This window comes from Heterocephalus glaber, unplaced genomic scaffold, assembly GCF_053883595.1.
Source record: "Heterocephalus glaber isolate CG9 unplaced genomic scaffold, H.glaber_assembly_v1.0 deba00001456, whole genome shotgun sequence".
NCBI classification, from domain to species: domain Eukaryota; kingdom Metazoa; phylum Chordata; class Mammalia; order Rodentia; family Bathyergidae; genus Heterocephalus; species Heterocephalus glaber.
This window is the reverse complement of record NW_028258304.1, coordinates 278,194-303,962: the sequence shown is the minus strand read 5'-3', so window position 1 is coordinate 303,962 and position 25,769 is coordinate 278,194. Positions and strand designations below refer to the sequence as shown.

General features: G+C 35.9%; 1 protein-coding gene across 11 annotated transcripts in view; it reads right to left on the bottom strand.

Annotated features, from left to right (window-relative positions):
• Exoc6b (exocyst complex component 6B) overlaps positions 1–25,769 on the bottom strand; it is a 721,832-nt gene that overhangs the window by 527,442 nt on the left and 168,621 nt on the right. For all 11 annotated transcript variants that reach the window (XR_015452923.1, XM_087215909.1, XM_087215910.1 and 8 more), the window contains one exon: positions 25,511–25,715. Coding sequence is in view for 10 of the 11 variants with exons in the window: in XM_087215909.1 (XP_087072035.1) it covers positions 25,511–25,715 (205 nt within the window). In the remaining variant the exon portion in view is untranslated. The remainder of the gene's footprint in view (positions 1–25,510; positions 25,716–25,769) is intronic.

Genomic DNA, 25,769 nt, shown 5'->3' with positions numbered 1-25,769 from the left:
GTATTTGCTGTAGTGACAGAAAACTGACACAAAGTGTTTCTCCTAGGATGCTCAGAAATACGTGAATTGTTAACCATGGCAGCCCTCTACGCAACCTACCATTTTGTTCAATTCTATTGGCTATACAGCCCTTTTTTATTTATGTTTCCTTTGATGAACACTAACTTCTATGACTTCAAATCTTGAAATGAAAGATTAAACCTATGTACTTCGCTGAACTCCCTCCTCAAAATTCCACTAAAACAAAACTGAACAGCTTTTTTAAAAAGGTAAAACCCCACAAAATCAAGACGTATAGAAAAAGAACTGAAGCAACAAAATTTTGGAATTTGGCCCAGGTGGTGCTCACAAAAGCAAGTAGTACAGAAAAATCAAGAGGCAGCCTGACCAGCATCACATTTGTAGGAACCTCTGTGAAGGAAAGGCAAAAAAATGAAGCTTCAAGGGGCTTAGCTGGTAGTTTGTTTAAGAAGCAGTTAGACCCTGAGATCACCTTTCGAACTTCATTATCTAAGCAACTCACCACAGCAAAGGGCTGAGGATCTATTCTTTAAGAAAGATAAAATTAAGGTCTCTGAATTGTAGAGTAACAGTCACAACTGAGAAAATGGATATCATTTAGAAAACAGGGGGATTAACCATTGACAGTTTACATACTGAATATTGAGATCTTCAATCTTTTCCCCTTACTTAGACTGCCTTAAATGTTGGCAGACAATAGAAATCGAGAAGTTCTTTCTTGGGGTAATTTGACCAACCCCTTGACCCCCCCCCAAAAAAAAACACCGAAATTCACTGAAAAAAGAGGTTTTCCCCAAAGAAAACTATCCATCCAGATCGCCTTAGAGATCGGAGGAGGAAAAGGGAGGAATAATGTCCATGGGAATTGGAGTTAAGTGGTAATAAGAGAATGTTGTCTCAGATCCACTAGAAAGCCACATTAATTGCTGAGAATGTACAGAAAAAGGGTCTGGCCTTTTCATTGTTACTGACTGCTATCTTAAGTTCCAGCAGAAGCAAAGCCTGAGACACAGGTTTGAGTCCAAAGAATGTATTTGGGAAAAGACCCCAAGAAGGACTAGTTGCAACATGAGGAAGTAAGACAGGGAAAAGAAGAAAGCCAATGTAGAGTACATCATCAAGCAAGTTAGGTAAACTGAAACTTAATTCACTGGGGAACTCAGAAATTATATAAAATATCTGCCTCAGGGGTATTCTATACTTTCCTCCTACCTGATAGGCAAGGAAGCAGAGATATCTTTACATCAAACTCCATGAGTTATTGATTGAGGACCATGAAGCATGGAACAAGAAAGAAGAGGTGCTAGTAATTCCCCAATTCTAGCCTCCAGAGAAATATCTTAGGGCAAAGAGATGCAGGTACTGGCAAAGTGGAGAATCAGTCAGCATGCCCTGAAAAGATCTAAAGAGGAGTGAGCAGGGCACTTAACAGTCTCTGCTACTTACATGATGTTATGGCCTGTGTTTAGATATTCCCACCAAAGCCTCATGCAAATGAGATGGGGTTTCTTCAGAGATGGCTAGATCTAGAGTGTGTGAATTTATTCACGGTGCAATACTAGGCTCAAGGGCATTAGGATTAAGGGTGTGAGTGCTACCCACCCTAAAGAATTTAAGAATTATACTCAAAATCAGAGATATTAAACAAGGAATAAATTAGTGAGGTAAAAGTGTTAAAGGAGACTACTATGTGATTACTGACAAGTTTCAAATTTCATTTCTACTATTCTGCTTCTGGTTTAGTTTTAGCTACACAACAAAATATATAGAATCTTCCTCTTACCAACTGACACTGCTTCACAGAAGCACATTTAGTAAGTGACCCATTTAAAACCCTAAGATGGTCCTTAGGAAGGATTTAGTACCTGACTACAACTGGATGCATTTTTCTCTCTAGGTAAAGTATTCTACAAAATCCCTAGAGATGAAATTAAGTGCAATATTAGGTTTCAAACTTCTCTTACTTAAGTTAATACTAATATTCTCACAGCAAGTCTTATTTGACCCAACCAGTAACCTAGGAGAGAAAGAAAAAAAAAACTGATTATCAACTCTCTGGATTCCAAACTACCCTTTAAAAAGTTTAAGTCAAAACTGTGGTTGAAAAATAAGTATCTTTGTGACTGAAACAGTGAGTTTTAATATCAGAGGAAAATGAAGAAGAAACATATGAAATTCAATTAAAGGTCCAAAATGGTATGTCATCAGCCAGCATTTTCTCTTTCCATGCCCTCCATATTCTCTGTCCTCATTTCAGAAGAATAAAGAAACAAGAGAAGGAGAAGGAGAAGGAGAGGAAAGAGGTAAGCAAACAGGAAGGGGAGAAGCAATTTGAGTCAACAAAGAAATATACATCACAGAAAACACTTAAAAGAAAAAGACTGATGTTCTCACCTAGAAAACTGAAACATATCCATGTTTAAAGCTTGCAATTTTTAAAAAAGAATTTATAAATGCAAATTCTGAACAATACAATATTTTTCCTAATCCAGGATCTGCTATATATACTGTGGTGCTTTTCTTTTACCTATGAGGTTGTTCAAGTTTTACTTCCCCACCTCAAATATAACCTAGATGATGACAAAATCCCATAGTGAGTGTTCAAAGCCATCTTTTGAGCCATTCTGAAAAACAAAGAGACGATGCACAGGATCAAACAATTTTTTAGTCTCTGGAGATAAAAAACCCTGGAGCAGGAAATGCGATGAAATACATCAGTGTCTGTGGTGCTATTTAAATCAATGTAATTCTGGCTGCTTCATTCTGATGTGCAGTACCCACTCTATATTTTGCAATTCTTAATCTTTTATCTATTCCCTCTGGCTCATTCATGAATAAAAAGCCTGGTTTACCTTTCTATTCTACTCACTCTCTTCTTTCTACCAATTTCTTCAATTTTGGCTTCTTTGTTTTGTGCCACTCATCCTTACTCTAAATTCCTAACCTTTTCTCCTTTCCTAAAAAAAAAAATTTACATCCCTTTAAAGAAATAATTGTTTCTCCATCTTAACCTTGTCATAAAAGTGGAGCGAGATGTCTAAGGAAATGTGACCCATGAGGAAGTGTTGATCTACACTTAGTGCATGTTTCTTTCTGAAAGGACAAACTAAGAAAACCTTGTGACTAAAAGCTCTGGATACAAATTTATCTGCTTTGTAAAGAGCTTTTGTCTTTCAGGAATAACAGATTTCATATCTCAATGACCTATAAATCTACTCTTCATATCCTTGGTCCTTATTAGGTTTTTAAACAAATGTTGAATTGGAATGAAAGCAGTAATGAAAGTTATTATTTACACATGGGTCTTGCTGTTGTTGTTTAAAGAAGAAAAATAAAAAGAATCCTGGATGTGCCACAGGCTGAGTATGTATACATGGCCAGAGCCACCTTTCCTTTTGCAGACTTGCATACTGTTAAGATAGACAGATTTCAGCCCTTCCACTTGTAGCAAGGCATTTCTCTGTATGTTATTTGGCAGATGCAGTTGTGGGACTCTGCCAATTCACCCTGGAGCCCTCCATTTTAATCAGTATCACATAAAGTTTAACACATGCTTTGAAATATGCACCAGATCCAAAGTTTTGCCTGGGGACGGGGGTGGGGATGCTTGCTGCAAAAACACATACCATCCCAGCCGCTACTCCACAAGCAATTATCTTTCACCTTTGGCTGAACCAGAAGAACTGTCAACACCAGAACACTGCCAACCAGGGGAGAGGTTACAGGGTCAAACAGAAGAGAAGGTTAGATGCTTTGGGGTTCAGCTTGGCCATCTGTTAATCCTGCTGGCTGCATAGAAGAAGCATTATCTTTAGTCACACACACAGAAAAAGCATACCTATAGGATGCAAGTACACTACAATTTTAGCAAAGTTTTTGATCTAGTGAACTTGCTAGAAGCAAAAACTTCCTGTAGTACAACATGTCAGCCTTGTAGGAAAAGCAACTCAGGTTACCAAATACACATGTACACCAAGATATTGCAAGTATAAACTGGATTTTATACACAGGATACATTAGAGATAAACCTTTTTTTAAATTTCCCATCATAAGTACACCTTAAAAATATGAAAATATTCTTTAAACATGGAAACCAAAGGAAATTTGCCAGTAATAATTTTTTAAAAAGAAAAATTACTACTAAAAAGCCTAGAATCCCCAAGTACTTCATATAAGCCCCACACACACACACCTATACATACACACTGCCAATAAGACATACAGCTAAAATGCCTAAATATATGAACCTCCTACCTCTTCTACAAGTAAAATCAATTCTCATAACTGAAAAAATTAGATTTTATTTCCATTTTATGTGCTATTTACAATCTATTTGTAAAAGCTGACTTAGACTATTACACTGAGAAAGACTCTTAGGGCTTAGTCTTGTGCAGTAGGAAGTTTCATGAGAAATCATATCTGTTGGAGTAAACACTAATCAACATACCACAGTCAAAGTTATGCCACTTTACTGTTACACATCAGTTAGACTAATGGTTCTAAAATGGGGTGTGTCTACCCACAAGATTATGCAAAAACAATCCACTGGTACTTCTATTTATATTAATTTTTGTCTGTTTTGTGTTTTCTTGCTGGAGATCAAATCTAGAGCTTCACTCATGTCAGCCAAGCACTTTACCACTGAACTATAATTGCAACTCCTATTTTCATCTCTCTCTCTTTTTTTTTCTTTTTTCTTATACAGTACGGGAAATTGAAGCCAGGGCCTTCACAGTAAGCTGTATCTCCAGCCCTTTTTAAATTTTTCTATTTTGAGACAGGGTCTCACTAAGTCATTATGTTGCCCAGGCTGGGCTCAAACTTGGGATTCTCATACCTCAGCTTCCCAGAATGCTGGGATTACAGGCATGCACCACCACACTCAGTTCTATCTTCATCTTAACGAAACTAAGCTTTACAAACATTTGATTTAAGGAATTACACTGATACCCTTAGTCTCTATATGTCACATAAGAAATTCAAACTACGCCTGCCTTGCAAGCGCAAGGTCCTGAGTTCGATCCCCAATACAAAACAAAAAACAAAAAACAAAACCCAATTTAAAAAAAAGAAATTCAAAATACACTATACTGAGGAAATACAGTGCAGAATGTTTGACAGTACTACTCTCACTTGCCAATCTACTATAGATTGCATGTGCTCAAATACATAAAATTAGATTATCTAGTTCTAGTTCAACTTGTATGAAAGGGACAAATGGCTTTAAAATATTCCTGGGGTTTGAAAAAAAATGAATAATGCAAATAACGAGAAAATAGCATAACTGTCCTAATGCTGGTATGGTAAGACCATTATATTTATGGTCTCCAAAAGATAACGCCTCCCTGTTCTCCTTTGTTATGGAACACTACTACTATTTCTAGCAAGAGGTAGAGACTACTCATTTCTCCATCTTCTTGATTCCAGATTGACTTTCTGACTTGCTTTGTGACTTAAAAGAATGTGAGAGATATTATCAAATTCTAGAGCACAGGTCTGAAGCCACCTAACAGTTTGAGTTCTCTTCTTCTCTAAACGATGAGGTAACCATGCGAGGATCAAGTCCAGTTTGGCCTACTGGGGATGAACGGCCATATGGGGAACTCAAAAAAGCCTATCCAACAGCTAGCACCAACTGCCAGCCAGCCACCAGTGACTCCAGGTGAGGCCAACAGACAAACTCTTCAGCCATGACCGGCTTTAAATGCTAATCTATGGAACTGTAAGAAACATAAATCAGTATTGTTTTGAGTCATTAAGTTTTGGGGAGGTTTACTATACAACAAAGGGTAACTCACACACCTAGTAAGAGCCCCTGGCCAAAAACATCATGTGGTATAAATATAATGATCACATCTGAAAGAAATGAACACCCAAAATTTGAAATTATCAAGATTACCTGCAAAAGAAATTAAAATGCATTATTAACAATAGATCTCTCCTTAAATATATATCCTGCTCTAAGCTAGCAAGTAATGAGAGTACCACATACATACATGGTTATGTACATAAGTAATAAACTATATTTACTCTATATATAAAAAAATATTTTACTGAAGACAGTCTATAATCAAAAAGGATTATAACCACTGAGATATGAAATTTCTCTTCATACATAATTTATAAATACAAACACATAGATATGGAGCATAAATGTTCTACTTCCTTTGAAAAAATTCAAGAAAACTGAAAATTTTTGAAGAAAAATTATCAATGGACTGCCATGAAATACATGATATACCAGTTGTAAAGCTGATAAAGGAACCTGATACTATTAAGTTCACCTCTATTTCCAGACTATCCCAAGTTCTTAACTATCCAGAAAGTAAGTCTCCATAGTTCTAATATTCTGCTTTTACAAAGACAATACATTTGTATTCTACAATATCGTGCATATTCCTCCATCATCCTACATTTTACTTACTATACTTAGATCACTAAAATTAAGACACTTATCTCTACCTTAACTTAAAACCCCTCGGGGACCTGTATATGAAGTCCAAATTACTCATCATGGCATATTTCCATCTTATATTAATAATAAGTCCATTCAATGAGATAGGAACTATTGGAAGGAAAGCACGTGGTTACTCAGTGATAGGAAGAAGTAGTGCAGTGATATAAATAGTAAAGATGGAGACTTGGGTGTATCAAGTGTTAAGTAGAAAGAGTCACTGCAGAGGGTAAGGTGGAAAACTAAAGAGAAGAGATAAAGGGATTAACAGAGAACACAGAAACAAGCCTGGGTACAAGTAGAAGAAATAGCTTTGCCAGAAAGAACAGCTTCCTGCCACGGGCTGAGCCTGAAGATGGTCATTCGGCTCCTCCCTACTCCCTTTATCCTCCATACTTCCTTTCTCTTCCATATTGTAGACACTGGATGGTACAGCCCCAGGAGACAGTTATATTATGTATCCTTCCTTGTTCCCTTCCTGCTCATGACCGGATCACAAAACAATCACGCTATGTTCTGCCTAGGCCACATAGGCCACATAGACCACATAGCACTGTTTGCCCCGCCTTCTCTTCCTGTTTGCCTTCCAGTATAAATAAAGAGCACGTGGGACTCCAGGCAGCCACTAGCTCTCGACAGGTGGTTCCACCTGGTCCCAGCTTTCAAGCATAATCTTGGTGTGTATCTTTCTTTCTTGTTTTTTTTCAATTTTCTTCATCTCCCATTGCTCTCCCCGGCTTCGGACCCTATGCTATGAGGGTCGTGGCAGCTTCCTCCTCTAAAACCAGAATTGAAATAATATAGGCTGATACAGACAAAGGTAGTAGAGGAATAAAAGTTTTGAAAGCCAAGAGAGCTACTGCCTACTAGCCCTCAGTTTCTCTAGAACAATGATTAACAGGTAAAGTCACCAATACCAAAAAAGGGGGGCATTTTTTCCATGAAGAAGAAGGTCCACACCAAAGTAAAATGCCTCTCGTGTCACACATAATATTAACATTTAAATAGATACCAATTTTAAGCTTATGCATACTATGCTATCTCTAGCTATTTCAATCAAAATCAGAACATTTTTCACTGCTTTTTTGTCCTGCCCTGTATCTTCCATACTACCTTACAACAGAAATAAGGAGGGAAGCCAGCCATGGTGACACACACGTGTAATCCCAGCACTGTGGGAGGCTGAGAAAGGATAATAACAAATTACAGCCCAGCCAAGGTAACCTAACAACTTGGCAAGATTTGTCTCAAAACTTAAAATGGGGGCCAGGCGTGGTGGTGCATGCCTGTAATCCCAGCCCTAGGGACGCTGAGGCAGAAGGACTGCTCCAAGTTTGAGGCCACCCTGGGCTACAGAGTGAGTTCAAAGCTAGCCTGAACTATATAGCAAGACCCTGTCTCAAACAAACAAACAAAAAACAATACCAAAATTTAAAAATGGGCTGGGGATGTAACAAAGACCCCAAGTTCAATCCCTAATACATGTTTGTGCGCACACACACACACACCCACACACACACACGATAAGAGAAGGAAGGGAAGGGCCAGGGATTCAGTTCAGTGGCACAGAGCTTGCCTTGCAAGCGCAAGGTCCTGAGTTCAATCCCCAGTATCCAAAAAAAAAAAAAAAAAAAAAGAGAAGGAAGGGAGGAGGGAAGGAAAGGAGAGAGAAAAAAGAAAGGAAAAAAAAGTGACAAAAGCACATATGAGAAACACATCACTAAACCAAAGTAAGGAAATAAAACTTTATCTAACTGTACCATTGCTCAAAGCAAAACAGCAATACGAGTCAACTTATTCGCTGACATTTGTCTATTTACTATTTAAATTTGGCTAATCAGAAACATTTACCAACATCCTGAACCTATTTATCAATGTGTTCATGAAGGAAGCCTCATTTTCACTAATGGTATAAAATTAAACACTGAAAAAGTCCTAATTTTATTCAAACCTTTCTACTGTGGACCCTTTGCAAATCATAAGACCAGAAAAAACCAGCTTCCCAAAACATTTCACTGATTCTGATGCTCGTACTGGATCTTAATAACCTGGTAGGCTCCCACAAGAGATACATAATCAAATATATAAAGATAGTGTCTAAATCTCCTGACATTTTATGAAAAATTTATGTGCACAAGATAATTTTTCCAAAGAGAAGGTTCATGACTTTCATTGGGTTCTTCAAAGATTAAGCTCCTAAAATGTTTATGAACTACTGCTATAGATCGCTCTCTTCTGCAAAGTTAATAGACCAAACACTCCTTGAAGATATACCAAAAAGTCAAATAGAATATATTCGCAGTTAGGTCACAGCCTTCCTCATCAGGACAGCTGGGAAGCCCATACGTTTAGCAGACTGAAAGGAGCTGAAGTCATTCTGCATTTCTGCCATTTGTTTTCTTATATACTTTGTTAGAAGTAAAGGTATAAATTAATAACAGACTTTGGCCTAAGTCAAAAAAATAATGTGATAGTACTGAAAAAGAGACACTCCTTAGCCTTATATTATCTGACACCAGGATAAATTTACCATGTTTAAGGGTAGTATAGCTCTCAAGTAGACTAAGACTACCATGGTTCAAGCCACACTTTAACCTTTAACATCATTATACAAAATCTAAGATAAAATATAGCTTTCTACAGATCTTGTAAGATACAAAGAACACAGTCTGCCTTTCTCTGTTGAGCGCACGCAAACACACACCAAGTTATCTATATTAACCACCAAAGACTAGAAGATAATAAAGGTTACTCCCACTCTGATTCTAAACAAATCTCTCAATGAAACTGAATAACAGAAAAACATCTATAAAATTAGAGACAGTCTACTTATTAAATTTAAAAGTTGTCATGAGAGTCTACTTTTTTTCTTTGCTTTGTTTTCTTCCCTGCCAAGAGATCACAGTGAGTTCCTCAACACATGTAATGACTTGATTAGCTTATTAGTACTAGCCACAAATTATAAGTTCAAAATTCACTGGTTACAGGATTTCCCTTTGGGAAAATAAAAACAAGTTCTGGAGATAGATGGCGGCAGTAATTGTACAAAAACATTAATGTACTTAATGTAATAGAACTACAGATTTAAAAATAATTAAAATGGTCAATTTGATGTCATATATATTTTACTCAAATTTTTAAAAATCACTGGTATAACAAAGTTCACTAGAGAAGAGTCAAGATAAAACTATACTTAAGTGAAAAAATTTCACCTAAGATTTCAAAGATAAATTTCATCTTCCTTTAAGAAATTAATCACCTAAGAAAAGCAGAAACACATTAAACTTAATTAATTAATTATTCATGAAGATTCTCTGTCCTTGAATGCCTAAGAACCCTTCCCATCTCAAAAGAAATGCATATATAATAAAAATAAGAATTTCCTGAATGGGGTGCTAGATTCTGGAGAGGTAAAAACATGAAACCAATTCAGACACATGTCCTCAGACACTGCCAATGATTAATTATCATCTTTAGTTCCACCTCCTGAGGTCTACCCTAGCTGCAGGTTCCCCTCTTCCAAACACCTGCCCCAGATTTCCTGTCACCTAATGCTCTGCAAGTAGGTCTCCTGTAATTTAAAGTCCACTTTCTTCATTGTGGTATTTTGCCACCATGTTCATGTTTTGCCACAGCACAGAACATATCTTAACTATCAGCACTGCAAGCCTATTTTTAAAAAAACAAGGCCTCTCAAACTCCCTACTTGTCTCCCAATCTCATTAGCCTCTCACTGCCATAGAGGGTAATCATCTCCCATAATAGCCCACTCTGATTTCTAAAGTAATGTTTTCCCAATTTTCAAAAATCTTTAATACTTAAAAAATAAGGATTCAATGATGAGCTGGCTTCTGAATTTACACACATACACACACACACACACAGGTACTACAACCTGACAAAGACTCTTCTTTCGCCTCAAACAATGGCCCTAATCTGCAGAAAATTTTTTCTTCTACACACACACACACACACACACACATGCCACATACCACACACAAATTGAAAGCTGTTATAGATTTACTATAGATATACAATAAGAAAAGTATGTCAAGAAAGTAAAACAGTCTTAACTTGTCAATAGAATAACTTTTTTGCAAGCTTTCAAAACAAAATGTGGTTAGTTGAAAACTTTTAAGTCAAAGTATAAACTCCTGACATTTACTCTTTTAGTATCCTCTTGCAAACAATAAAGACATTTAATAATATGGCCATTTCCCATTCTTCCCAGTCTTTTGCCAGCTCAGTGGGGTCATTTATCCTTTCACTTTCTAATAAATTAAGTATCCATCCAAACATAGTCAGGTCCAAAAGCCAGTAAGCCTCTAAATCTTAAATCACAGAAACCTAGAAAAAAGAACTTATGTGGCCATCTGTCACTTTTCAACTGCAAATATTTAACTTGTTTTTTAACCTGTTTTTGGTTAGAGGTTCATTTCTTTCTTAAGATTTTAAACAAGGAGAATTAAGAAAAATGCCACATTATCAAACAGTGAGTAGCCTAGCAATAAATAAAGTTTCTGGTAGTCCTTATTACCCAGTGAATGTTCTTCCCAGCCTATCCTGTTATATTTCATGATCAATGGTCAAAGAAAAGAATAAACCAAGCTCAATTGGGACAGAAAAATAAAACCTATAGGTTATCTAAAAAATATGGTTTATACAGTATTTATTGTCTAAACACATGATATTTTAAAAATTTTGGTTTATTGCTTCTTCCCCATATGAGTGTATCCCTTCTGGATTCATTTGGAAACCTTTAAGCGAGACATATACACAGATGACATTCACAAAAATTTATCTGTGAACACATTTTTGGAAGAGTAATTATTTTCTAATGTAATATTTTCCCACAGTCATTCATTCAAAGAACAGCTAACTCTGTGGAGGAGAGGGAGAAGGGTATATGTGTACCAGGGCAAGGGGTCTGGGGCAGAGGAAGCTAGACAATGTAACTCTCTCTTCAAAAGGAATAAAGAAAATGTGGTTATTATATCAATGGAGTACTACTCTGCCATAAAGAAGGATAAATGAGACATTTTAGGTAAATGGATGCACCTCAAGACCATAATGTCTATGAGGAAAGGCCATTTGTGAACACTCATAACAGCACATTGCCTCAAGCCATCTCTATGGAGATGCTGAAACCTCCTCCCAGACCTAAGCCATTCCCAGCCTTAAAATCCTCCCAGCTAAGATTCCAGACATCTTGGGGCACAGATAAGCTATCTTCCCTGTCCCCTGATTAAATCCCTAACTACACTGTTTATAAGCTGAATAAAATGATTGCTGTTTCCAACTGTTATGTCTTATGATAGTTTGTTCTGTACCAGTAGGAACTGGAATACCATATATCCAAATTTAATTTAAATGACACTTTATTATTAATTCTACAATATCTCACATATCTGTTAAGAGATCTCCCTTTTCTCTAGATTCTCCTAATGTTTTATCTTTATTCTACATTGTATTCCTGCTATTTATGTACATTTTTCATTTCTCACTAGAAGACACTATCATAAAACCACAATATTCCATTTATATATCCTGAAAAGGGCAAGACAATAGGTGTGAAGAACAAATCAAGTGTTTGTTGGGGGATACGCGGATAGAGAGAAAATTTGATAACAAAGGTTATGTACACATACTTTGTGACTTATGTACACATATGCAAAATTAACTTTACAAATGTAATTTAAAACATTTTTTAAACTACACTAGGGTTACTTGCTAAAACTTTCAAAGAGATCTACAAGGACGTGAGAAAACACAACTAGCCAGATTCCTTCCACTATCTTTAGGTCCACTGCTCCAGCTCTCCTGAACATGTTTAATATTTCTTTTTCTTTTCTTATTCTTCTTCCTTTGCATGTGAGTTCCCTTAGTATTATTTCCATGGCATTTTCATGCTCAGTAAAGAAAACATCTTGCAGAGAATGAGATTAAAGCCCTGCTGAGAACACAATCCTAGGAATTCTCAAGTGGATTTCTCCAGGGCTAGTCACAGTTATGCCTCATGTCAGAGAACATACCATGGGAAGCTGGGGAGGGCTCTAGATCCAAACCTCAAAATGGGCTTCACAACATTCTACATCCTTGGAAGGGATCTAGAGTTGGTGAAAAAAAAATTGCAGGCCACCAATGAATTGAATTGTCCTTTCCAAGAAGTATCAGCATACAAGGAGATGAGAAGTTTGGTGTACTGCTCAACTAATGGAGAAACACAACCACTAGATGCACAGTGAAGTTATTTGAAGAAGACAAAAAGGATAAGAGCTCAAAATCAAATTTACTGCAAGTAAATAAGGAGATCCATTTAAGACTCATTAATCGCTATGGTCTGAACTGCTTATTAAGGTAGACCTAGGGTTTAGTTTCTCACTGACATTAAAATTTACCATTACAAATACAGTTTTTTTAAAACCACATTTCTTAACATAGAAGCCTGAAAATAGTAAGAAAAAAACCTCTTAATGCTTAAAAAAATCTTCTCTAAAAGTTTATATCCTCCCAAATCAGTTTGTTTAAAAACATTCACAGAGGGCCAGGGATTTAGCTCAGTGGCACCGGGCCTGCCTCGCAAGCACAAGGTCCTGAGTTCGATCCCTGGTACCAAAAAAAAAAAAAAATCATGGAAAAATATATAGTTATAGTCATTTGATAAAAAGATAGTAAGGTTAACGGTATCTGGCTATCAATACTTCAATGGAAGAGTTCAACTGTCTAATAAAATCACACAGATCTCAAATAAAAAGTCAAAAATCCCATATTTATTGTCTGCCATGTAATATCTTATATGACTCTCAGTAATAAAGAAAGAAACTAATGCTTAGATTAATTTGTCCCATCCATTTAAGTTCCAGGTTTTAATCCAGCTTTCTTGACTCCAAAACCTATAATCTTTATTACTAAAGATACTACAAAAGTTTTTCTAGAAATAAAAAATTTTCTACAAAGATCTGATGAAGAATGATATAAGCTTACTCTCTAAGAAAAACTGGAAGGTGGATTGCTATTCTGTTTCTGTACAACAACTGCATAGTGAGAGGATAAGACATCATCTCTCTTAGTTTGCAATTACAAGTCAAATATATATCAAGCAAATGCTATGGTCTTTGAGGATACCAGCAATGATCCCAATTCTTTGTCTAAAGGATCTGTATTCTTAGATTATTATTTTAAAAGTACTTATAATCAATATAATCAGACTTAATTTTTTAAAGTAGCTTCGGTTAATTTCTATTTGACTATACTATTTGATTACTTAGAATTCTTGTTTATAAAATGTTATAGTAACTTCTATAATTTCATAAACATCCTATTTCCTTGAGTATTAATGATCCCTTCTGGCATAAATGAAAAAACTAAAAAATAAAAAAAAAATTGAAATGACCAAGCTTATCAATTATGGTTCATGAGATCTAGTTTATAGAATTATCTTAAATCGATCTAAACTGAAGGTTGAAAGTAACTGAATATAAAAAAAACACTCATCAAATTTAAGATGGAATTCATATAGTAGATGGAGCTACTATCAGAAGGCAGAGTCTAAGACTGATTATATTTAAGTAAAAAATGACAAAATTTATACTCATTTTAAAACATGCTCTTGGTATCCCTGTTTGGTGTTATGATTAGAATTAACATTAACATGAAGATAAATCAGAATATTAAAGAAATCTGGAATCTGGGAGGAGCCAGGACTGATTGGATCTTGAAATTATTTTTATATCAAAGAACCATCATCCACACACCTTTTTAAAAATGTATGTTTGTGTATATATGGGGGATATATGGATATTTATTTTTTACATATATATGTATATATCATGGCTCTCAAACTCGATTTAAATTTTATTATGAATTTAGATATTATCTCTGCATTTGTTTTCAAAGACTCCAAATTGGGGCAGCTAACATGGAAATCAACTCAGGAAGAAGCTGAATCCTCAAATTTTAAGCAGGATTTCTAGAAATAACGAAGCAGAGAAAGGAAGAGAAGGAAAGAAAAGGAAAGAAAAGGAGGGAAAAAGGAAGAAAAGCAAAAGATAGGAAAAGGGGAAACAAAAAGAACTAACTACATTAAAGAGATGGGAAGTAAAAGAGAAGCAGTTCTTTTTAAAAATGTCTTATATTTCAATCATGCAGCTGTACCATTTAACTTGAGAAAACACCATCTATATCCAAGCAAAGTAAGATAGTAACTTTATATATATATATATATGTAACACAAAAATGCTCTTTCAGGTATGTAATGAGAGATCACTACCTAGTAAATGTAAGTTGTGATCATTTATTCCAAGTTGTGATATGAAAATACAACTGGAAATACAAGTCCACCTTGTGAAAAGGGAGACTGGCAGTGCCTGACCAGAGCCAGACTTAATCTGATAATGATCTGTGATTGTTCCTGGCCCCTAGTGTGTTTGTGTAACAGCACTCAGACTGTACATTTACATATTATGTCTAAAGCATCATTTTAAATAACTTTTCATGTTGTTGCATATTTCAGAGGTTAAACTATATAATGAAAACACAACTACATAGCATCTACTTTATGATAAGATTAATTCCTTTCCCTTTCATGACTTAGGTGTAAAGTGTTAGCCTCAAGGTCAAAGTTAAAAATGAGTTCAGGGACTGGAGATTTAGCTCAGTGGCACCGCGCCTACCTCGATAGCACAAGGTACTATCCCTGGTACTGAAAAAAAAAAAAAACAGTTCAGTGAAGTGAACCTTATTTCCACATTAGTTTGGGGCAAGAGGAAATCCCCACATATTATAAAGAAATGAAGTTCAGTTCTTGTACAAACCACCCAAAAAACTTCAGTGTAGGTCATGTTCCTTTATTTTAAATTTAAGAGAAAGTTAAGTTTTCCAACGAAATAATGAAATAATGCTGGCTCTCCCCATGACTGATGCCAAGCCGATGATACCAGCATTATTTTCCATCATTGTCCTACTTCCCACTTTTCTCCCATCTTCTTGTCCAGCAGCACAAAGACTATTCACTCAGCCCACCAGAACATGTGCCTGAGTATTAGTGTATGGGCCTGCAGTAATGAGAGGTAGGCCAGAGTGACATTTATTCTGCAACCAAAAGAGTGCAGAAGAACACATGCTGTCTTCCAAAGACAAGTAAATGTGGATCTTAAAAACTCAAGGCTGGCCTGGAATTCATGACCCTCGCACCTCAGCCTCTTGAGTGTTCAAACTACAGCCATACACTGCCACTCACTTTTCTTCTTTCTTATTTCTTATTATAGTAAAATAAATGTAACATAAAAATTATCACTTTCACCATTTTTAAGTGTATAGTTCTGGGGCATTATGTATATTCACAGTGTTGTACCACTATTACAACCACCCATCTTTGGAACTTTCATCTTCCCCAAATGAAACCTAGTATCCATTTAACACTCAGCCACCATCTTTTTTTCCCACATCCTCCAGAAAACCTCAGCCTATCTTCTGTCTCTATGAATCTGACTATTCTAAAAACATCAAGTAACCAGACTCATACAATATTTGTCCTTTTATATTGGCCTTATTTCACCCAGTTTAATGTCTCCAAGGTTCATCCATGTTGTCAGGTGTGTCAAATTTTTCTTCCTTTTTAAGACTGAATAAAATTCCATTTTTATATATACGGTACATTTTGTTTATCCATCTGTCAATAGATAATTGGGTTGCTTCTATCGTTTGGCTGCTGTGGGTTTTTGCTTTTGTTTCTTTTAGATTAAAACATAATCTACTAACTTTCTCCTAAGGAAGATAAGGATTTAGTTCTCTTTCACATTTTTAACATAGCACCCCATATCTACAGACAGTATCCATTCACCTATCGTTACAAACACAGGTATTCAATGGAATAAATAAATTTTTAACATTTAAGTATTACAACTATATAAATACAATCCATAGTTGATCCATATAAGATACTAGAATCACTTTCCTTTCTTACACAACTTTTGTTCTCTGGAGTTAATAATTTTTGTGTTTTTCTGTTTGTTTTCTACTGCTTTGTTCCCAAACTCTCCCCCAACTATCTGAATTTCCTTTCATTATTCATGAACACATGCAGATTCTATCACTTTCATCTTCTTAGAATATTTCTTTTAAACTGTCTTAAATGCTTCAGTTTATACTGGTTGCACTTTCTGCCCACTAGTTCCCTGTCAATCAAGTGCTCTTTTAATCGTTATTTTAGGAACTCCATTTTCCTCTCTCCTCTATATCACAAATCTCATATCTTCTTTCTTGTGTGTGTTCATGTCCTAGAGAAGTTAATTATGAAGGCCTTTTAATCCTGAAAACATCTTTATCTCACCCTCACAGTTTCTTGGTTTTTTGGCTACGTATAGAAACATAGATGAGTAACCATTTTCCCTGAGAAACTTTTTTTGTGGTACTATAGATTAAACCCAGGTGTTATGGTTTGAATAAAAAAAGTCCCTCTGAAGCTGGGCACACCTGTAATCCCAGCACTTGGGAGGCTGAGCCAGGAGGACGAGGCATTATGGAGTGGAGTTCAAGTTCAGCCTGGGCTCCACAGGGAGACTGTCTTAAAAAAAAAAAAAAGTCCATCAAAAACATCATGTATTCTGAGGTGGGGCCTCTGAAAGGTGATAAGATCATGGAGGCATCATACTCATCAGTGAGTTGATCTACTGATGAGTTTAGAGCTGAATATGCTGTTGGAAGATGGGACTTGGTCAGAAGAGGTGGATCACTATGGGCATGACCTGAAAAGGTGTGTTCTTGTCCCCCACTCCAGCTTCTCTCTCTTCTGCCTAGCTGCCAAGGGTTGAGTAGCTTTGCTCAACCATTCCAGTCTACAATGCTGTTTTTGCCTTGAAGCCAACCATTAACTGAAGCCCCCAGAAACTGTGAGCCAAATTAACCTTACCTCCTTTAAATTGTAAGTATCAAGTATTTTGTCCCAGTAATGGGAAACTTGACTAATACTCAAAGGCTCTGTACATGTTAGACAAGCACTCTATCATTCAGCCATACCTCCAGCTTTCCTTCAGAACTTGAAAGACTGCTCTTTTTTTTTTTTTTTTTTTTTTGGTACCAGGAATCAAACTCAGGTCCTTGCACTTGCGAGGCAGGCAGCAGAACCACTGAGCTAAATCCCTGGCCAAGACTCCTCTATCTTAATCTAGCATCCAGTAAAGCTACTGTGAAATCCCAAACAACTTTTGATCCCAAATTTTGTTTATATAAACTGTTTTCTTTCCCTCAAGGCATTTAAGATTTTCTCTTTATCTTCTGGATTCTGACTTTTACAACACATCTTGATACAAGTCTATTTTCATCCCTTTTATTGGGCACATCATCTTTTAATTTGGAAATTCATGTCTTAGAATTCTAGAAATTTTCCTGTATCATTTCTATGATGAATTCTTTCTCTTTTCTCTGCTTTCTTTTTCCTAGAATCCTTAATTTTAACTGATCTCCTAGAGTGATGCTGATATCCTTATATCTTTTCCATTTCACATATTCCATCTTTTTGTCTTTTTACTCTTCTCCACAGATTTCCTCAACTTCCTCTTCCAAATCCTTCTTTAACTGATTTCTACTCTCATATTTTTAATTCTTCTATAGTCTTCTTTGTTGCTGTATTTTTTATATAGCATTCTGATCTTGTTTTTCACTTCTTATTGATTTTTTATCTTTCTAATGCTACTTATGATAGACTGGTTGGTTTGGCTATTACATTTCTCTATTTTTACACAGTCTCTATTTTCCCCAAATTGTTTCTTTATATTGTTTGTTCTGACCTCTAACTTTCAGGCTAGATAGAGGCTTTACTCAAATGCCTGCTGATCCACAGGTATTTGCTCATAGTTTAAAATGGGACACTAAAAAGTTGATTGAAGTATCAATCATGTACTTGAAAGTGATCTGACTCACCCATTTTTGGGGGGACTGTCCAACGAACATATTTTTGGAATTTTCTCTTGAGATACTCAAATTATTCAGAGCACCATCCAATTCTTGGACCCAAATTAGGAAACAGAGCTATGGGGAGGGGATGGATCTTAACATTTATTATACATTTATTGCCCTTCCCTCTATTTTCAGTTGCGTACTTGTACCCTCAACTTTGGTTTATAGATAAGGTAGGAATCAGATTGTCTGACTCCTTTTAAAATCAACTTTCAACCAATCCTTTTTGGAAATCAATTTTACCTCTTTTCCTACAGGAACCTGATTCCACCAAATACTATGGTGGCAAGGTAACTCAAGACAGAAGTATTTTGCTCTAGTCAAGACTTAACCAAGAAAAGTCAAGGGTTGAAAAAAATCATGGTGACAACTAATCTTGCTGAAGAGTCAGTTTCTTTAAAATCAGTTACTGAGCTGGGCATTGTGGTATATGCCTGCAATCCCAGCACTTAGAAGCCTGAGACAGGAGGACTGCAAGTAGGAGCCAGCCTAGAATACATAACTAGATGTAGTCTCAAATAAAAATTTTTTAAATTACTAGAGGAAGAATGCCTGAGAGCCTTCAATTTCTTTTATAGATCATCAGTTCCTTTCCTTAACATTGTTATACAACCCATATAATTTGGCAAAGGCAAGTTAGAATTTTAAAAAGTAAATAAAGTCCTTCTTTTTGTTAAAGGGCATCACACAGAAATCAACAGAGCCACAAATGTTTACGTTAAAAATGTTATTCAGCCCCATAAAGGCTAAAGGCAAACTAATCCAAATAAGAAAAATAACTTCCCTACTACAGGAATCATTCCTTAACAAGTGAATTTCAGAAATCCATTTCAAAAAGAACACTAGAAAACAGGTGACAATAAAGAACTCTAGACATTTTTTTAATCTCAAGTGAAAGTGATAATTCCAAAATAAGATATGCAAAGTATTTTAGAGGCACACAGGAAAAACATCAACACAGAAAATGGAGTATGATAAAATGGAGAGATTTTCTACCTGCTTTAAAGTTGGCTGTATTTTCCATGGTGGAACCCACATATGGGTCCACTGAATGATCTCAATACAACACCATGTTAAAAACAATAATAACAAAAATGCAATATAAGAATATGAAAGCAATTTTTAAATACAAACATGCTACCTAACTTAAAATTCAATATAATGACAGGCAGTAAAATGAACAATTTTTTACTCCTCCTCATAGTCTGGTAAATGAATGAACTTCTATCCCAATTTTCACACCTGTACATTTTCTGATTTTTCTGCAGTTTCCCAGGTACCTGAAAGACAGGCATCTAGCTAGATATAATTTTAAATTAGTCCATGCCATTGTTTCCTTAATCCACAGGCAAAATAGAAACATGTAATTTGGTAAAAAGTAATTCTATTTGAAGCCAAAATAATAGAGTGCATTCATTTTTCTTTTACTATGTAACTAACTACCACAAACTTAGCAGCTTAAAACCACACACAATTACTATGTCAGAGTTTCCACAGGTCAGGAGTTCAGCTTGTCCTTTGGCTCAGAATCGCACCAGGCTAGAATCGTGGTGGCATTCAGGGCTTCAACCTTACTGGAGCTGAGGATTCTCTTCTAAGCTTATTCAGGTTGTTGCAGAATGTAGATCCTTGTGGTTATAAGGCTGAGGTCCTCATTTTCTGGCTGCTATCAACTGAGATCACTTTCAGCAACTCAAGGCTTCCTACAGTTTCCTGCCACGTGGCCTTGTCCACCACTGTTCAAGACCAACAACAGAGCATCATCTGCAGCTTTGAATTTCTCTTTTCCTATCTCTAATCTCCTGACCCACTGAAGAAGCACACTGAGTATGTCAAGCCTATCCACCCAGAGGGAAGAGACTTTACAGGACGTACTCACCAGGAGGCAGGAATCTTGGGGCCATCTTACAATTCTGCCAACCACATGCAATCAAAGCATAAAGTTTCCTAATGATAAAGTTCTATCTAAAGTCAATATAAAATCTAAAATACAGATGAATGGATAAATTACATATATTTTACATCATCCTCAAATAGTACGATGAAATTGGACAACTAACAGCTTAAAATTATAATCTCAATTAAATACTTGGAGCAACTGGGCATGGCGACAGATGCCAGAAATCCTACCACGCAGAGGCTGAGATAGTAGGATCACAACTTCAAGTCCACACTTGGCAACATAACAAAACCCTCTGAAAATTAAAATAAGAAAGGGCTAGGGATATAAGGGTGAAGACCCAAGGTTCAATCTCTAGTACCATCCAAAAAAAAAAAAAAAAACCTGGAATCCAACAGGTTCACTAGAACATTCTAGTGATTTGTTTTGGCTTATATAGACCAAAAGAAGCCAATTGACCAACCTGGCCCTATCAGTTCATTGTACTAAGGACAAAGTCTACCCATGCATTCCTGTAGCAACTTAAAAGACAAAAGAATGAAAGGAGGGATGTTCACCAAGAAAAAGCAGTCATCTACATAATTTCTAGAAAATACCAAGCCAACAATAGATATTAAGACCTTCAAATCTGTTTTCTCAATGATTCTTAGAAATATTTTAAATGGAAGTTCCTATAAGAACAATGTAAGAAAAAAATTGTTTAAAGTCAAAATTATGATTACTGAACTAAAAATAATAAAGCTTCAATATGCTAAAAACTGAATTAGTAAATTCATGGTGGGGAATGACAAAAGGATGACAACTGTGAAGAAAAAGGCACGAGACATGGAAAATATTTATTGTTCTACTATGTTCTATGATAGCAGGTTCCAGAAGTAACTAGCTAGCTGCTCAGCATACCCATTTCCTCTTCCTCCTGGACACATGGCTTGACGGTATTTCCAAGCCTCCTTTGCAGTGCCAATGTAATGTTGGCAGAAGTGATATTTGTCCCTTATGAGCTTGGTTCAGAAAAAAACTCATGACTTGTTCACCTTCTTTTTCTTCTGCTGCACCAATGGAAGGTATAGGCTGACCAGTACAAGTGAGAAGAGTCTTGATCCGTGGATCATCCCTTGGAGAAAAGCTACCCCACCGGAAATACTCATTTTGGCCTTTATATAAGCAAAAAATAAAGCTTTTATTATAAGACTTTGGAATTTATTACACTAGGCAGCATTGTTTAACAAATTCAGAAACTAGTGTTAGAAGTATGGTGCTACCATAACAATAATAACAACTAAAACTAAAACAAATATTGTTAGTTTGGTAGTCAGGCAAAGAGTAGCAAAGATACATATTTAACAAGCTAAAAGGCCGGAGAATGCTACAATACAGGGAGAAAAAACTAGACCCTGTAGTAAATGAAAAGGCATACTAAATGCCTACTGGACCTGTAGCATGTAGACTATGAGTGAACAAAGAGTCAAAGTTACATGTACATTAGCATCTACTATCTGCTTTTAGCAAAGTATTACATAAACGAGATGAGCTCAAAAAAGAATTTTCAGACTGAAATTATAGGGAATGGAAATCTAGAAACTTTAGGCTCAGAGGGATAAAAAGCTAAATACATATAGAGCCCAAACGGTAAGAAAAAAGAATAAAGAGTTGAACAATAAATTCCCAAGAAAACTTGTAGCAGAACAATATGATTCAATCTTGAAGTGGAGATTAAATTCCAATATGGATGTCTCACTGATTATTAAATACAGCCTCAAAGTAAACCTCTAAAAAGCATCAGTCAAGGGCTACGCTCTCCTACCTTTACTACTTCCCAAAACAGGGCAGGAAAAAATTCCATAACCTTTCTTGAAACTTCTTTTAGGAAAGAACATTGGGTATAATGTACACACAGGACCCACTAGAAAGTAACAGATTGCAACTAGCATGGGAGAACTATGCCAAAAAAACACAAATCTGGACTAAATAAACTTGCAACTGTTCAGAGCCTTAAAATAAACCTGAGACCCCTAAACTTCCAGGAGCAGAAAACAGTCAGTGAAAGATATAAATAGATGTAGAAGTAAATGTAAATGCAGATATATCTATACATATAGTCATAAATTCAGAGAAAAATGAGTCTTCAAACAAATGTCTATTGCCCAACATCCTCTTCAGAAGTGTACTAGATAAAAATAAGGAAAAAATAATGTTACCTAGAAGCCTAGGAAAACAATGGACATAGGAGTTCTTTCCACAACCAAAGACTAAGCAAAGTTTCCCTATTATTGAGGCTCAGAGACGTCCCAATGCTCCCCAAGAAGACTGAATGATTGCTGTGGAGTAGAGAATACTATTTGTCTCCTATTCTTTCCTTTTCTAAATGATAATTATTCCATCCTACCTTCCTTACCCTGTATTGGTGTAAGTGCACATAACTAATAATTTTAGCTATGTGGTTATCAGCCCATGAAGAGCCACATCTGAATCTGATAGACAAAGCTGAGAATCCTGGAGACACCAGACTTTTAGATGGAGGTACTGACTAGATGAGCCACTGGGCTGTCTCTCTTAGGGAAGGAGTGGCTGTAGTCTATGCATAGGAAAACACCAAATAAATAGTTAATGACCAGAGGGTGCCAGAGACCAGCTATTAGTCACTAAATTTGTGTCATCCTCATTTTAAGGACAGAGTAGGATTACGTATCCCAGCCTTCCTTTTAGATGGGTATGGCCATGTAACGGAGTTTTGACGAATGGAATGTGGACAGAAGGAAGAATACTTTGCATCCATGCTGTCCCTTAAAAAATTTCCATGTACAATACTCATTGATCTTTCCCCTTCTGCTACAATCTTCAAATCCATACTAAAGATAGCATTTTTTTTTTTTTGGTACCTGGGATTGAACTCAGGTCCTTGCGCTTGCGAGGCAGGCAGCAGAACCACTGAGCTAAATCCCCGGCCCATACTAAAGATAGCAGAGACACTCAATGTAGAGACTCTCTAAATCACCATCGTGAGTTAAGAAAAAATTCACAAATGAGAAATGCCATTTGGGGCTTTACATAAGTGAGAAACTGCTTCCTCGCCCTCTTCTCTAATATCCATGAATTCAAACAAGTATTTATTAAACTTCTACTAGATACAAAGTACATAGTAATTTCTCTCTCATATCATCCTTACTTTCTAGGTACTACAGAAAATTTTAAAATATGTAAGATATTCTTATTCAAGGATTTTTCATATATATATGCATAAGATAATACACGCAATAAGTACAATTCTTGAGATGAAAAATTTTATAGGAGGAATGAAGACTTAGCACATTAAAATTCCTGAATTCACTTAATATTTCTTTACCATTTCTTTATATTACAAAAGTAAAGCAAACAGCTAATAATTTCACAGACTGAGTACCATAGGAGACAAATTAATTTCAACCTGACCTGAATTCTACTATATAATCTGACCTTTGCAAGTTGAACTTGACCAAGTCTCCTCCCTTCCAGGGGCAGTCATTTCTTCAGATAATTAAGGAATGAGACCAGCTAACCTCATATTAAATGAGGTAATAACATTCTTTTTGTTGTTGTGGGGTTTTTTGTTTTATTTTGTTTTGTTTTTTTGAGACAAGGTCTCACTATGTAGTTCAGGCTGGCCTAGAACTCACTATGTAGCCCTGGCTGACCTCAAACTTGAGACAATCCTCCTGCCTCAGCCTCCCTAGGGCTGGGATTACAGGCATGTGCCACCACACCCAGCAGAAGTAATAACATTCTTTTGTTTTGTTTTGTTGGGGTTTTTTTTCCAGAACTGGGGATCCAACTCAGGACCTTGCACTTGCCAGGTAGGCGCAGCGCCACTGAGCTACATCCTCAGCCCAGGTAATAACATTCTTTTTGTTTGGTTTTGGTTTTTTTTTTTTTTGGTGCTGGGGATCGAACTCTGGTCCCTACGCTTGCGAGGCAGGTGTCGGAACCACTGAGCTAAATCCCTGGCCCAGTAATAACACTCTTAATGAATTCCTCTTTCATCAAAAAAGAAGTAAAATAAAGTTTCAGGCAAAAGCCAACATAACAACCCTAAAAAGGTAGCATCCACAGATATTTTGTACTAGGCTTTCTTATTTTAAAAATTTATAAAAACTTAGTCAAATATAGTAAAGACTTGTCTTACTTGATACCCTTATCTCTATACCCAACAATGTAAAGGTATATTTTCAATGATTAATTTTGTTTCAGTCCCACTATAAAAAAAATGACATGGTTATATCTACCAGATTTTTCATTATAATAGTTTTTAACTTTGTACTTTTTAAAATACAGCAAAATTTAAAGAAGAGGGGTGTGGAATACCTGCATTTTCTTGGAAAAAGGTTAACTGGCAAACCTCTTTTACAGAATCAAAGAGACATCCAAACTAAGATTACCAAAGCTAGCTGAGACCTAAAATATGGTTCTAAATAAAATCTCTTCCCTCATTCTCCACAGACTGTAAGAATTCCAAATAATCTACTCAAGAACATTGGTGTTTGTGAAACCAAAAAACACTTTCCATAAACAACTAAGTGTTTTACTTATTGTTGTAAGCTACATCATCAGGTATACTGAGAGGTTTAATAAAATCAAGGTGACTTAAATTTCAAATGAGCAAGAACTACTGAAAATAATTACTGTACTTTTATTCATAATGACAAAAAAACCTTTCTGTGATTATAATTCACAGCATTTCTCAATGAGATTTTTTTCTCATTGATTTCTGTTAATATCAGAAAAGTTCATATATAACATATGCCTTGCTTACATAGCAAATAATTAACCAAAGGTACATAAGTTGGGTCATTAACTAGAAGAACTTTAAAGTCCTTTGGACTTCAAATAATATCCAAAGTGAAAGGAAGTATTTAGTTAAGAAAAAAAAGCAACAAAGTTAAATTCTTTCAAATCCTCAATATAAACCATCATAACTGATTAGTTTCTTGGACATCCAATTTAATGGACATCCACAGAGCAAACCAATATACTAGTCAATAGGTCACTGCTCTGTTAAGATAATAAAAAACATTTTTAATTATGTTTCCACAAAGATAAAGGGCTTTTTTAAAATGATAAACAATCAAGACACTTGGCAAAAGAAGTCCATGTTCAAATGAATATATGAAAAACCACTGTCCAACCTATATAAACCCAAGACTTACTTGCTTCATGGCAGTTTCTCCAATTTTGTCTGAATGTTTGCGGATGCTCTCCAGAAAATCTTTGAGATCAGACATAGAAACATCCTTTATTTCTTCTCGAAGCTTGGGGATGTTGTCCACCATCACCTTGCAGAATCGATAGTGGCTTACTTGAGGCAGATAGGTATGTTCTAGATGTTCCAGAGTTTTCAGTGCAGGATAATGCCTACAAAAGGAATTGATTACCTTTAGCTGACTTGAGTCTTCCTTAGGGTCACAG